The following is a 15,316-nucleotide window of genomic DNA, read 5'->3' as shown; positions in this document are numbered from 1 at the left end:
AATTCTTTCACATATGGTTTTTATTGCCATCCAAAAATGTCTAAGTGTTTCTTATTACTTTATAATAAGTGAACAAGTGATTCATATATGGAGTTGCTATCAGTGAAAACCAAACTCAAACATGGAATCTCAGTGAAAAAAATTACCTTTTATCTAAAATAAGCCAGGTCTTTAACTTCTGGGTATAAAAATATGAATGCTTTATGATTAATACTTTAAAAATGTCTCTGCTGAAGTGAAAAGCAAGATGGCTTTTATAGGCAATTATAAACACCTGCTGGAAAGAATTTAAAAGAATAACTTTAGCTAGTGTCCTTTTAAGGCTGCAGTAAGCACCTGTTCGCCCATAGCTTTATTGGATTTTCACAGACTTTTAATACCTCCTTAGTACTGGATTTCATTGTAAAAAGGTTGTCCTGGTTTACAAGGATAAACAAACAAATGTTCAAAAATAAGCTGAAAAACCTAAACCCAAAAAATCTCTTCAGCAAATGTATCAAAGTGTGTATAATACTTCCCTCACTGGACCGGCATCACCAAAGTGTTCCTGCCTGTATTACCTCTGCTTCAGCATATACCCAGATGCATAAAGCTCAGGACTAACCTTAATGGTGGAGTAGATGCAACCCAACCCAAGTGGGGGAGATAAAGGCACTGAGGGAACAAAACTGTGTACTGAGATAGAAGGTACGTGACAAACACTGGTAACATCCATGGCCTCAGCGCGGTGCTAAACAGAGGAAACGCAAGTGACTGCCCGCAAGGCGGCTGCAGGCTGCAGCTCCCCATGCTGCTGCTGCTGGCAGGAGGAGAGAACTGCCTAGGTCTGGCTGACATTTACATGCAACACCGGCAGCACGCTCTCTGGAGGACTCCATACCAAAGTCAATTCAGACATTGAAGCTAATGCCTTTCACTACCGAAGCTCATCTAAGAGTGTCACTTGCTCCTCAAGTCTTTCACTTTTATAGCCAATACATACTATCAACAGAAATCACAATGAACGTGCACAGATGGTCACAAGACAGATAATATTGCAGTAACTTCTGCTGCTAGAAAAATAAGATTCCAAGAACTAAATGTGCAAAACCGTATTTCTCTACATTTTGTGGTACAGTACTATACCGACATGTTTCAAAGCAGTTTCTTTAATAGCTGAATCAAAAAAAGGAAACAAAGTGATTCCAGGATGTTCAAAGCTATGCAGAATTGTCATCTTCCATCCTATTATCTCATGCAAACACCTTCTGCTATGATAACTTGCAATTTCACTGTGTTTCCAAGCTTATTTTAACCATGTATAAAGACACCAAAGTATTTTTACGTAGATCTGCTTTGAAGCTTGACAGTTTGCACACCAGCAGTCTTCCCAAGGGTCTCCTTCACACAATTTCTAGGAAGTGCATTGACACAATCATTAGCATGGGAGGCGTGTGCCGGGGGCGTACGCAGTGCTTCACATACAGCCTAGTGAAATGAGCAGCTAGGGGAGCTGCTGTAACTTAATTAACACCATGCTAAAGACTGCTAGCCTCTAGAGGCAAAGGCTGGCAAGCCACAAAAGAGTGTTAAAGCAACTATAACTTTTCATGCCTTTGGGTTGCAGAACAGAAAGGTCCTGCACAAACAGCACGAGCAAAGGCTACCCTTCATCCCACCCTGCCCAAGACAACTCTGTCCAGCCACACGGGATTTACCTCCAGAAACCATGTTAATTGTCTCTGCAACTCTTCAACTTTCTGACCGGTTAGGTCAAGGTGCCAACTGCAAATTGGTTTATTTATGCGGCAACTATCAAGTACAAAACAGGCTAAAGTGACCTGCCCTGAACAGGATGTTGCACTACGGAGAACTGGCTGACTATTGCTAAGTTTATAGCAGAAAGGATGGGGGGACCCTCTGCAACTACAGTAACTAACGGGTGGCTACTTCTGTGGCAGCAAACACAACACAAAACCTAACACAGCCTTACACACACACAGACACATATGCTAAAAGCTGTCAAAAAATACACTCATTGGTCCATATTAAAAAAAAAAATATCTTTGGAGGCTGAATCCTGCTAATTGCAACTTCATCCATGTTAAAGGCAGAATGATGTTTTGACACTACACGTTTAAAATACTAGTAAATCCATTTTCTATGACAAGACTTTCTCTCCATCTTCCATATACGTGAGGCCACTGTCATCTGCATCATATTTCTCTCTCATTCCAGTTGGGCTCTGAACAGACTATGGCATGACACACATGGAAGGTACCCATTTGTCATTCAGTGAAAGCTCACATCATCTGCAGAGTAACGCAACAGGTAGCAGGGTACACATTGAGGCCACGTAAGTTATAGCTACCAGGATGAGAGAACCGAAGGACGGCCCATTCTTGGCAGAACACGTAGAATTGTAGATGCACATTGTAAGGAAAGAATTAGTATTGAAGCTATTTTAGCTGTATGCAACTTGGTTTTGTGAAAAGTTGTGTTTGGTAGAAAGGGTATTTTTAATATAACAGTTTTATTTAATTCTTGCAAAGGTAAATTGCAGCTGGTCTGGACACTACGGATTAGTTTTCTTTTTACAGTAACCACTGCTGCACATATGTACCATTCCACAGCCAGTGTTAAGCAACCTGGCATAAAGAAACATTTCTTCTTTGTTCTTGATGCTTATGCACCCTCTTTCACCCCTCTTGTCTTTGAAGGATGCTCTTGGTAAGAATCAATTTAGAATATTTTTAGATCTGTAATTTCTCTATGAATTAGAAAAAGATAAAGCAATTGGATTCAAGTTGATTTTGCTTTCATTACAACAATTCACATATTACATTCCAAAAAATGTGTTTTTTTCTTTTTGAAAGAAAATCCAGAGGAGACCAAAAGCAATCAAACTGTGTATAATGTAATCTTGCCTACAGCACAGAATCTGGAGACTACAGATTTGTTAATTAGCAGCAAGAAAGCATGAGACAGAGCCTCTGTACATAGATATATGTTGTGTATAGCATGCACTTGGGTTACATGCTTTAGTTTTGAAAATGCATGCTTCAGTACAGTTTGCAGGACACCAAAGCAGAGTAGTTTTGTGACACAAGTGAATTTCTTTTGTTGTCACGTCCCGCCATGTTCAGATAGGCGGCTCCTTTTCCTGTCTGAACAAGCCAGCAGCAGCAGGTAGCCACAGAATGCGAGATTCATCGGTGCAAAGACATACACTTTACAAGAGACTCAGTTTTCATTTTAGGAGGCTACATTAAAACCTTCAGTCTCTGTTCTTGTCTAATCAGCGTGTTTATGTTGTAATATTGGAAAGACAGAAAGCTGAGATAAAACAAATCTTTTAGTTGGCAGTTCTTAATATTCTGATATCTTAGGCAACAATGCAAGAATTCTAGGACCTCATTTGAACACACATTCCTCTCTGAGGAAATTAGGCATGTAGTAATTTATTTTAGACTACCCCCAAATAATCCCCACATAGCATCCCCAACATGCATATTAATATATATTTCCATAAGAAAGCTGAAATATTTATTTAAATGATCAAAGTTTTTAAGAGATCATGCACTGATGCTCTTCGATGGTGAAAAGCCAAATAAAAGATTCGTGAGAGCACTAAATTAGAAAGCGACCAAAGGGCATAGCTTAATTCTTACCTTGGCTGTTTTTTTCACGAGTTGACATTTTTGCTGGTTATGGGACAGAAACAAAATATCTTAAAACTACTTCTAAAGTCTCACTCACACCTGCTTGGATGAAGACTGGCACATAGGTCAAAACTTTAGACTTTTGTTTTCATAACCTCTCTCTTTATGCACATACACACAGAGAAAATAATCAAAAAACGTTTTTTGTTTCACAAAAGTAAAATGAATCCTCCCACCACCCACCCAAAATTTCAGTCCTTCCTAAAGATCCAATCTGAAGAGGCATTTCTCCGTAATTTCAAAGATCCTTATACAGGTCTTGAGTAACATTTGGCCAGGTGAGTTCTTGGAGTAATTATTAATGCTATTTTAGCTCTATATCCCTTTTTCATAAGCATACATCCCAATGTATTTATTTACAGGAAATACTATTCAGTCAAAAGCAAATCTTTCCAGCTTCCTCCAGTATTTAAAAATAAGTGTTTTTATTTACCTTGGCTGATGATGACATCTTTGTGCCTGGGGAAAAATTCAAAATAATATCATTAATAATACGTGAAATGCTTATCAAGCCAATACCACCTAGTTCTTACATATTATTGTATTTGGCCATCTCATCAGATTCTGTGTACAGTGTAACTAGTACAGGATGCTAAATAACTAATCCTGGTCATCATAGTGCATTTTTACCCATATTTTATGCAGTTCACTGTACCTTTCAAGTAACTTGAAGTCTTTGGCCCCATGGCAAGGGTTCCTAAGAATTACCGTGACAGCAACAAAACACAAAAAACTTTTAAAAATAAATTATGAAGGGCATATTCCTTGTGCATGGAAAATTCCATTTTGAGAGAGCATACCTGTAATAACCAAATGTTTTAAGCTGCCAAACACCCTCAGGCCTGCATGCAAAGCATTTAACACCTGTCAAAATAAGCTGTCAGCACACAACAACACAATTTTTTCTAGGAATTAACCCTGTTGGCCACATGGATTAAATGTAAGCAAGTTGCAGTTTCATTTAAACTGGATCCACACAGCATTACTGGATGCACAGCACAAAGTCTTCGAAGTAGCGCAGCTGAGATGTCTCTCCTCGCCAGAACCAGGAATGAACTACTCACAAAAAACCTCAATCCTCTTCTGTGAAGAGGGAAGAAATACTAATTTCCAGCATCAGAGCTACTTCTTACTGGAATAACACTCCTTGACAGGAGAATGTATTGCATAAAATAACCTCTTGAATTCATTTGAAATTCAGCAGGAAGGTATGAGTGGCATCCAGTATTTTTAGCTGGATGGAGCTCAAATTTTTGTAACAGTGACAAAGGGTCAAGCGTATGCATAAGGAGAGTCATCTCTGGCTATTGGTAGAATCACCCCTCACCACACTGCCAAAGGAAAAATTAAAACTGGATTCCCAGTCTTGCCTGAAAAACACTGAATGATGGGCTGCCGTGGGAACCCTCTTCTTATGGCTTTATCAGACTGATTTACAGCTCAGTGCTGGCTTAAAGACTGAGCTTACTAAACGAAGTTCATATCCTGGGCTGGTAGCACAAAGCATATGTAAAACATTTCTGTCCTGGGGCCCACATTAGGGGCTGAATTCTACTCCCTTGCACAAGACTCGGGTAACTTCAGGCAGATTAGGCCAACATTTCTTAACTGTGAATGATAAATGCAATATAACAATATGTCTTTGCACGATACCAACCAATTCTTTTAGAAACTGGGCACACAGGATGCGAGTAAGAAATGAGTATTAGTGTGTACTGCTCTTGAATGCAAATCGTGCTTTTAGTATAAATCTGAGCATAAGAACAAGGTACACAAACAATACAACACCCAGTCTTCAATCAGATGATGGTCTACATTTGATAATGTTGGAAGCTTTGTTTTTTGCCAAATACTTTAAGATACAACAGCTTCAGGTTATGAACATATGACTTTCTCTAACAATAATTAAACCTAATCTTTCCCTGTCCGCTCTTCTGTTAGACACCTGGGTTTTTTTTCTAGATTACAGACTGTAGAAGGGCAGCATTTAAAGTCTTCTATAAAATAAGCAGAATCGCAGGAAAATGAAACAAGATACCTCTATTTTGACCACGCCTGAACCAATATACAAAATGTCAATAAAAGTAAAATTTATTTTTTATTATTAGCAAATTTGAAGTATATACCACATTGTGAAAGATACTTCAGCAGCGTAACAAAAACCAAGAAAATAAACTTGATAAGTAGAAATGAAGACAGAGGTTTTTTTTCATTCCAAAATATTACCTAGCAGTACCCTGCTATTATCTAGATTGCCAAAGGGCTTTTAAATTCCAACACTGAAAATCAATTACAAAAGGAAAAGAAAGACTTGCGAAATATATAACCCCTAATCCCTGACACACAGCACTTCACTGCTCTGCAGAACTCTTCAGGCTAACCATAAAGTTTTTTAGTAAACGTGCTGATATCCACACCTAAGATTAATTTAAGATGCTTTTGTTCTTCCCATTCCTAGGAAAGAAGGAATGCACTTGTACGGCTCTTGACTCTTAAGTATGTATTTGACAGTCTTATATGCAAGCTAAGGGGAGCACTACAGACACGATCATAAAAAGACTGGAAATTACCCTGAAAGGTCTGAAGAGTTTTCTTTGTCAGAGTGGGAGGGGTTTTCAGGTAGTTCTGCCTTGGACCAGTTAATAGCTATTTGAATGGCTATTTGAATGAAGATTAATGAGCAGATGTATGAAATCTGCAGATGACATCAAGCTGGGCAAAGCTACCGGCACGCTGGGGGATCTTGGCAAATGGGAGAGGGGTCAGTCAGAAAGTCAACAAAACAATTTCAACAAACTCAGCAAAATTTCAACAAAGTCAAAAAAAGAAACTAAGTGTGTGAAAACAAAGTGGGAAGCTGAATTGGCAAAGAGTATTGAGGACAAGAAGTGGGTCACGATAGGGGTCAACAATGTGGAGTTACAGCAAAAAGCAAACTCTTGTCCCTGTCCTGACAGGAGTAGGAGAAGTAACTACTCTGTGCTATTCATCCCCAGTGAGGCCTTCACTGGAGACCACAAACTGAGAAAACCTGCTGCTGAAGAAGAGCAGAAGAATGATGGGCTACAGCAAATCACCTACTGAAAGTGAAGCTGAAAAGAAGATCCCTGCCTATTATCTAGAACCTGCAATCAGGAACCTGTTAAACAGTTAATTTGAGTGACCTACCTGAAATCATGAAAGTATACTCTTACTATTACAGTCTACTTTAGAAACACATATACTATGTCAAATCCAGTAAATTAACTTCAAGGAAATACACTTGCATTTTCAAATCAGTGTTATTTAGGAAAAAAACAGGTTGGAACCTTCACGACCGTGGCATTAAGCCATAAATCTTAACTCATAGTGCATAATTCTGCTAACCCAAATGGGTAACGTTAAAATATATTTACACTTAAATCCTACATTCACATTTTATAATAATTTTAAGATTCCACAGGCACCTGGAGTGCCACATTGGCAGGTTATGCAAGTAATTACTCCTGGCAAGTAATTACTCCTACAAAGATGCAAACGGTCTTAGCATATACACAAATAAGTTCACTAAAGTTATGCAATTTCATAATATTTTGACTCTAAAGTTCACTTGCTTTTATGTACCAAACTGATACATACTTGTCTGCATTCTTTGCCACTTTTGATATTAATTTAGATGTTGATGCTACTCTCAGCAGCTTGTTACGACTGTCATCTGAACTCTCCCAAGCACTGTGAGGTTTTTCAGCAGTCAAGGATTTCTTTATGCTAGAAGAAACAAAAATATATTTTAAAATGACAAGGTAATAAGACAATAATAACTGGAACTGGTATGCAATGGACAGATCAAGCAGCAGGAGACAAAAGCAGAGCTAGGTCTTCCTTCAAGCTGAAGCATGAAACAGGAAAAAAAAGATTAGTCAAAAAATTCTAACTGGATGAATGAAAACAATTGAGCAAGACAGTTGCCAAATGTTTTATCCATTCCTTTCCATCTCCAAATGCTCTTACACAAAGACTTAATCAAAATCACTCTATACTTCATTACTATATTGCTAACGAATTACAAAAGTGGGAAAAAATGAGGCTACATTATATTAGCCTTAAAGAATAAATTAAGAAGTTACTTAAGACTGTAACAAAGAAAAGCAGAATTTTTTTTTCCCTGATTAACTGTTCACCAGTTTTAACACACTGATTTCTGAGGCAGAACAGTTCTATCAGATTACAGTTTCATATGGCTGTTTTGCAGATAGCACATTCTAAACCACATTAATGGCTTTAATCTTTTTGAAACAACTGTCTGCAAACTTCTTGCATGAATAAGGCAAGTTAGGTTTGACCCAATTCTACAGATGATTAAATCCATGAATTGAGATATAACATTTCAGCAATCTTACTGTAGCCAATTTACACTAATGGGAACCTGCAAGTTTTGCAGTCACTAGTTCATCAGTTTCACACTCATCTTAATCACAGAAAACATGTTCAAAAGTGATCTAGCTCAAATTATTCTTCAACCAGCTGATTTACAGTCTGCATATGTCCTGCTAACAGTATTATACTTCATCCCGTCAGAAATGCTTTTTGCAGGAGTAAGTCTTGAACTGCAACCTTAGAAATGTCAAGCTCCTCCCAAAGCACCTCAGGAGGCTGAAAGGTCCTGCGACAAACAAGTTAATCAAATCAAGTTAAACCATTAGGTGACTAAAAAAGGCATTTATTTTTTTCCCCACACTGCAAAAGATTAGTAAGCGAGACTTCAGACAAACATCTTTACAGTGAGATACCAGGCAGAAGAACAACAGGCCGCAAGTTCAGCTTCAGATAACTTAGGAGTTTGTGCAAGACACAGAGACAGAGCCTTTATGGAGTGTTATAACATGCATCAGTCAAGTGAAAGTTGAAATATTTATTAGAGCTGTGAATACGAGCAATGCAAGACAACATAATCTTGTGAACTACAGTAAATTTCAGAAGAATAAATTTCATTTATTTAAGAGCTTGTTTCAGTCTCCTAAATGCCAAATGGTAAAAGAAAATTTCATACCTTGCAAAACAATAAGGTGACAATGAACCAAAAAAAAAGAAAAAGGAAAAAGAAACCACAATGAGTGATCTGCAGTTTTGAAACTCAGAAATAATCACCCAAATCTTAAAATCCATTTCCTTGATTTAAAAAAAAAAAAAAAAAAAAGACTACCATTTTTTCTGTGCCTAATTCCCACTAAAATGAGTGGGAAGAGGCAATTCTAAATAAACTTCTGTGTTCACTCAAGTCAAGCAGTTCTATGATTTGGGTGTAAAACCAGAACTTCACTCACGTAAAGAATCAGAATAAAAAGTTAAGTGAACCATCCTGCAACACAGCAGGAATTGAAAAGGGAAGGGCTGCAAAAAAAATCCAAACTGCAGTCACTTTATAGAATAATCTGAGAAGAAAAACTCCCAACGGAAGAGTTGCAATGATACTAGTATTTAACAAATGCTGTTACGAGATGTAGTATATGGCCACGTGCAAAATACACTCCACAATCAGGTATGCCAGACAAAACATATAGAGTGTACTTTGAGCAGGATCAAGTCAGAGTCATCGTTAAATATTTTAGAATAATGACTGATTAGAGGTAATCTACCATATTAGGATTTCAATCACAGAGAAGAAAAAAAACTTTGTGATCTTAAAAATTTACTCAAATAAAAATCGCATTTTTACATATTTGCTCCGTTGCGAAGCATGTTGAATGCATCTTCTCTAGCACAAAAAAAATACCAAACATTTATTAACTTGATCATGAGATTGGAACTATTTCACACGACTTGTTGTCAAATATGAACTCAGTATCATTACAATAATTTTCTAGTTCTGTACTGTGGTACTGTGAAAACCTTTTAGCTGGAGCAGAACTCTTGCTTTCTTGAGTTTGCCTGTGTGTTTGGAGAGTCTGTGAGGAGGGCTGGGGAGAAGGTGATGCTTGAGTTTGTGGACTTTGATCATTAGAATGAGATTCCTCTTTTTTTTCTTTCTGTCCTGGAGGTTTTTCCTTCTTTTTTTCTGTACCACTGTAAAATAAAGTATAACATAGGGGGGAAAAAAAAAAAAAAGAGAACAAGCAAATAAATTAAAAAGGTGGGAGAAAATGCCCTCTGTGAAAAGATGGGAGAAGCACGTAACAACTCTACCATACATAATCACCAAAAGAATGCTTCGATTATTTACTCACTGTCTTCAGGTTAGCGTTTTGCTAAAATAAGATTTATTCACAAGCTCCAAAAACAAAAAAGATGAGGGAGGCACAGAAGATTATTTATTTATTTTTACTGTGTAGTTGTACTAAGTTTACTCTGATTTTAAAATTAATACAGCTTTGATTTGAGTATGTCCTTCATTCGTGGGTCCTTCTACAGCATTCAAAGCTAACACAAGTTGATGCACCACAAGTCTGCCGTCACTCAAAAAAAAAAGGAAAAAAAATCATCCTCTTGTTCAGCTCACTGACTACCTTACCGTGCTGCCAGCCAAGGCTCAGTGCAAGTGAAAGGCAGGAGTGTGACTTGCACTATCTCTGATTGGCTTAAGCCCGCCATGAAAGTATACCTCTCTCTCTGTATTTCTGGACGTGCATGGTACCGCTTATCTTTGCGCTGTCACCAAGAGAGGGAAATGCTGTTGCTGGTCCCTTGGCTCTCCCTGGCTGCACCAGAATTCAAAGGAAAACATCCCTGAAAACTCATCGCTGTTTTGATCTGTAGTTGACTAACATCAGACTTCCTTGCCACTTCTTCAATGACTTCAGTAAACAACAGCTAAGAATACACCTTTATTTTCATAGTGGTGTATTTATTAGGTTAACATTTGAAACAGCTTTAAATACATGTCATTAAGACCCTTAAATTCATTAAGAACCTAACCAAAGGTCCACTAAGTAAATAGAAAGATTAATTAAAAGGCTTTTTATAAAATAGCATGCTTTGCAATATACTGAATCACGCAAACAATAGCAGGACCTGAAAGAGAAGATTATTCTGTAGTACATGGCCGATTTTTTTTTTTTTTAAGATTAAAAAAAACATCTTCCAAGATAAATTTCTCAGTGAACAAACAAAGCAAGATACAAACACCAGCTAAGAAGGAAAAAGAAAGATTTTTTTTCTCTTAGGTTCAAAGTAACCTGCAATGTAAAAAAGAAATAGTAACTTTCTGAAGGGGAGAATCCAGATTTCTATTCCCTCACACCAATTCCCCAAACCCTTGTATAGTCTTAATTATTTGTGTTTCCATTTAGCTTTCCCCACAAAACAATGAAAAACAGTAAAACAATATTCAAAATAAATGAATAAAAATGGGCCCCCAATTTTAATATAAAATTCATAGGACCCTCTTTTTGTTTCATTTGTTATTTCAATTGAAGTATATCATTTACCATCTTGACAAAGCCCTCAATGCTTGTATGAGTTCAACTTTTCTAAATGTTTCCAAAGAAGCACTGAAGAACAGGTCAAAACATGAAAAATAATATAAAACGCGAAATACATTTATAAGGATCACTCAGGATTTCTTCTGTAAACCATATTAACATGTTAAAACTGTCAATATAATCCATCAAAGTTACATTTTCTTTTCAGAAAAACAGATGAAAACAAAACAGAAAGAGATTTCATATTTCTTGAGGGGCATATATGTGATCATAGAGAACAAAGCTTGAGGAGCTGTGGAGTTTTGGTTAATAATTTATAGCCAGAAGTCCTTAATTAACTAGAAGCATAAAAATTATTATTTTTTTTTTTTTAATCAGAAGACTTAGCTTGCATTGCTGGATGCGAAAGCACACTATGCAATCTTAATCTTTTCGCAGTCTGTGGCAAGAAATGCAGCATAGTGAAATAAATTCTCAGAATCTCTTGTCACTAAAGAAAACAAGAGTCTCTGTTCCTACTCCAACAGGTACACTCATAGACCTCTGCATTCATTCTCCCATAAATGCAGGATTTCTCACAACGAAGTCCATCTACTAGGACAGACTTACAGACTTTTTTTTTTTTTTTTTTTTTTTTTTTTAAAGAAATCATCTTTCAGGAAGACATGCTTCCAATTCTTCCTTTCCCTCTACTTGGGGATTTCAAAATACGGCCTCATAATAGTAAAAGCGATGAGGGATGCAGGAGGAGAAAGAATACACAAACGTAATGGCTTCCATAACTCCAGCTTGCAAGTCTACAAAGAATGGTCCTGCTTGGTCAGAACAATGGCTCACTTGGCACCATGTTCTGTCTCTGATGGCGGCATAAAACAGCTCATCAATGAGGTCATTACCATCAGTGAGGTCCCTTTCCCCGTACTTTTTATAACATCCTGTTTACAATGACACACCAGCAATCCTGCAATTCACCTCTGCGTTCCTCCAGCATGCTCAGGTGAATGCCAGCTGCTGACAACAGCGAATTATCTAATTTACCGATTCGGTCTCACATTTTCCATGTGCTTACCCAAACTTGTTTAGCTCATCTGATCCATCTCCTAGAAACCACAGGTTCAGCATGGGAATCTAGTCAATGCCTTCACCGAGCTTGTCAGCTGTGGACGACACGCTTCACACCTTTGCCATTAGGTTCATTCCTTAACTTCTCTGTTGGGCCATGAGAGTCAATGAACCACTCTGGTTTCTCTGAGTTGCAGCACAAGGTTCCAACACAGTGCTTTTATCTGCCATCATGTTGCGAGTGGGCTTCTTTTTTTGACTGCCATTTTAATGTAAAAGTAAATTATGTAGATATGTGGCAGTCTTGGTATTGAATATCTTTGTGCTGAATTTATTTGTTTTGCGCTCTCCTGCTAAAATCTTCAGTTTAATTGTATTATGACTGCTATTACAGAGTGGTGTTCCCACTAATACCTTTTGAACTAGGTCTTGTGCAACAACTGAAACCAAATCAAGAACAGCACCTTTTCTTGTGGGTTTCTAAAGACTAGTTGTTCTTGGAAGCAGTTATTTAATGTGTCCAAAACTTCTTTCCAAATTCCAACTTGATGAGGCATTTCTTCAGTCTACATGTGAGTAGTTGAGATCTATTGCTATCTGTCCTAATTTTGCAGATTCTCTAATTTCACTTAACACAATGTTTCATCCTTTGGACCACAACACATTGGCAGCTACGCTGGAGGGTGGTAATTCTGAGACACGAAGACTATTCTTACCAGAAACCATTTTCAAAAGAATGTTTAGTCCTAAGGAAAATGATCAAGCAGGTCTTTGTGACAGTCATCTGCAGTACAAAGTACAAACCTGTTTCCAACTTTAGTAATAATACAAGGTACACAGCATGTTTGTTGTTCCAAAGTGTTTCGACACCTCTATCACAAGATATTTCCGGACTACAGGGCTGAAATTTTCCCAACATGTACGTTACTTCATGTCTGTCAGTGGGACATCATCTACCTGTTGTTTGTGGTACATTCCTGGTCTCTGGTTTTAGCGACAGCTGATATTTCAGCAAACCTTTGTTGAAACGAGATGTACTGCTGCTGTGCAGCTACTGATCCATCAGCTCATCTCCATGATCTCAGTGTTCAAGTTGGTAGAACAAGGATTAAACAGTCCAGGAAATGAAACAGAAGAAATTCTCAGAGATGGCAGGTCTACAGAGGCCAGAGCCCCAGAAATGTACAATATTAAGACTGCACAAAATACAGACAGTAAACTTCAACAATAACAGATGGGACACAAGTAGGCCTTCTGTTATTTGTGACTGGATGTATGGCTACATATATTTAGAACATGAAAAGCTATAGGCAGGTTATGGGGCTGCTTGGCAACTGAAGTGTAATTCCACATCAACACATGACCACATCCACCTGCTGCACCAGTTCAACCCCCAGCCTGAAGAAAAGCCTGGGCAAGTTGGGGTGAAGCATCTCATGACCAGCTGATACTCTCCTTTGGCCTCCCTTCTTTTCAACTGCAACATGAATGCTAGAAACAGACACGTTTACCCTAACTTCAAGGAAATGGGACTACTATTGACATTCACTTATGTCTCCTACTAGGAACACTATTTGGTACTGAACAGTTTTGCTGTTGTTAAAAAAACACAGCCACAAAGCCTGAGATTTGACATTTTCTTTCACCTTTCTTGAGCTGGTAATTTTACAAAAGGGCAAGTTTATTTTCTTCCAAATACCAAACAAATTTCATGAAAGAGTGTAGAAAGACAGGAGAGTGAAAGGAACTGCTGAAAGGTAACTAAAGAGGGGACTTAAGCCTTCCTAAAAACAAGCCTTGAAGAAGGGAGTCACGTACCTTCAGATGCATTGGAAGCAGCAAAAGCTCCCCTGGACAGTTATTTGGGTGCCTGGGGAGAGCTGCCCTCTGCATATTAAGGCTTTCCTCTTCTGGCCTATCCAGGTCTCCTTTTAAAGACCTTAACTCAGATGAAAGGGATGCCGGCCACTCCACTCTGCTCTTCTTCTGTAGTCGTGTTGAGCAGCCAACGAATCAAGAAGGTGATTCAGCGCAAATGCAAGCTGAACACCACGGGAGCTGGACTGGCTCTCATCAAAGTGCCAAGAGCCACACGGGTAAGATTAATGGAAAAGTGCTAACTAAGAAATACCTTCTTGCAGGAATGTCTTTTGTCCCAGTGCCTGTCACACTAGCAGATAGAGACTTACAGTGATCACTTTCTGATTTATTGTTGAAAAGCAAACATAAGGATTCAATAAAAAGAAAGATATGCCATGCTACACAATGGAGAAGAGCAGGGCATTACCCTTGCTTTGCAAATTCCAAAAGGCACTAAAGCTTTTTCTGGTTTGTTCTCATACAGTTTATATTTGCATACAGCATTTTTATTCCCTGAAGTAGATCATTTTCCTGTCTTGTTGTATAGCACAGTATTTACATCCATGCTAGAAGATAAACCAGCCACTGGTGTTACCAGGGTACTCTACAGAGGCCAAGAATTTGTTCACATAATTTACCACAGTTATATATTAGAGTATTCTCTGTCCTGTGGCTGTATCTGGCAGCCTGTTCTTCCCAACAAAGAGGAATAGGTGCAAAACCTATTGATTGAAGAAGCCATGTAATCACTATCTAACAGACCCACAGAAGAAAGTAGTTATACAAACACTTTATTTACTGTATGCAGCTGAAACCATTACATGAAGGAAAAAAAGCTATTGTTTGGTGCATAGCTCATTTAACTTACAAATACTCAAGCAGTGTTATTTCTACACATTTGAGATCTGATACAGATACTCTTCATAAAGACTAAGTAGACGTATTTTGGGTTAAAATTTTCTACACAAAAATGTAAACTTTTATCTTATACAATTCACTATTGTTTCATAGCTATTTTGCTATTGCCTACTATTTACACTCCAGACAATGGAGTCAGTTTTGTCCTTTTATTTCCTTGGGGGGGGGGAGATGCAGATGAATACCAGAAGGAAAAATTTTCCATTTGTATTGGAAATACATTTGCCCGTTCTGTTCCTTAGTGAGAATGTATTTTGTACTATACACTATAGAAATATTCTCCATTTATGAATTCTTTTTAGAACCCTGCTGTAAGCAGCCCAACAACATGGTACATCTCCAAAGTTTATTTGTGCCTTACTAGACTTCAGGAAGCTT

The 15,316-nt window shown here is 37.9% G+C and overlaps 1 protein-coding gene across 3 annotated transcripts in view; it reads right to left on the bottom strand.

Annotated features, from left to right (window-relative positions):
- Positions 1 to 15,316, bottom strand: part of EML4 (EMAP like 4) — a 168,913-nt gene that overhangs the window by 47,607 nt on the left and 105,990 nt on the right. For 2 of the 3 annotated variants that reach the window (XM_082307572.1, XM_082307570.1), the window contains exons 4-7: positions 9,570 to 9,743; positions 7,320 to 7,448; positions 4,135 to 4,160; positions 3,651 to 3,683 (exon numbers count right to left, since the gene is read on the bottom strand). In XM_082307572.1, the coding sequence (XP_082163698.1) occupies positions 3,651 to 3,683; positions 4,135 to 4,160; positions 7,320 to 7,448; positions 9,570 to 9,743 (362 nt within the window). The remainder of the gene's footprint in view (positions 1 to 3,650; positions 3,684 to 4,134; positions 4,161 to 7,319; positions 7,449 to 9,569; positions 9,744 to 15,316) is intronic. The other variant, XM_082307571.1, reaches the window with a different exon arrangement.

Source organism: Platalea leucorodia (assembly GCF_965183815.1).
Source record: "Platalea leucorodia genome assembly, chromosome: 3".
Taxonomy (NCBI): Eukaryota; Metazoa; Chordata; class Aves; order Pelecaniformes; family Threskiornithidae; genus Platalea; species Platalea leucorodia.
The sequence above is the reverse complement of the archived record's forward strand: the minus strand, read 5'-3'. Positions and strand labels throughout refer to the sequence as shown.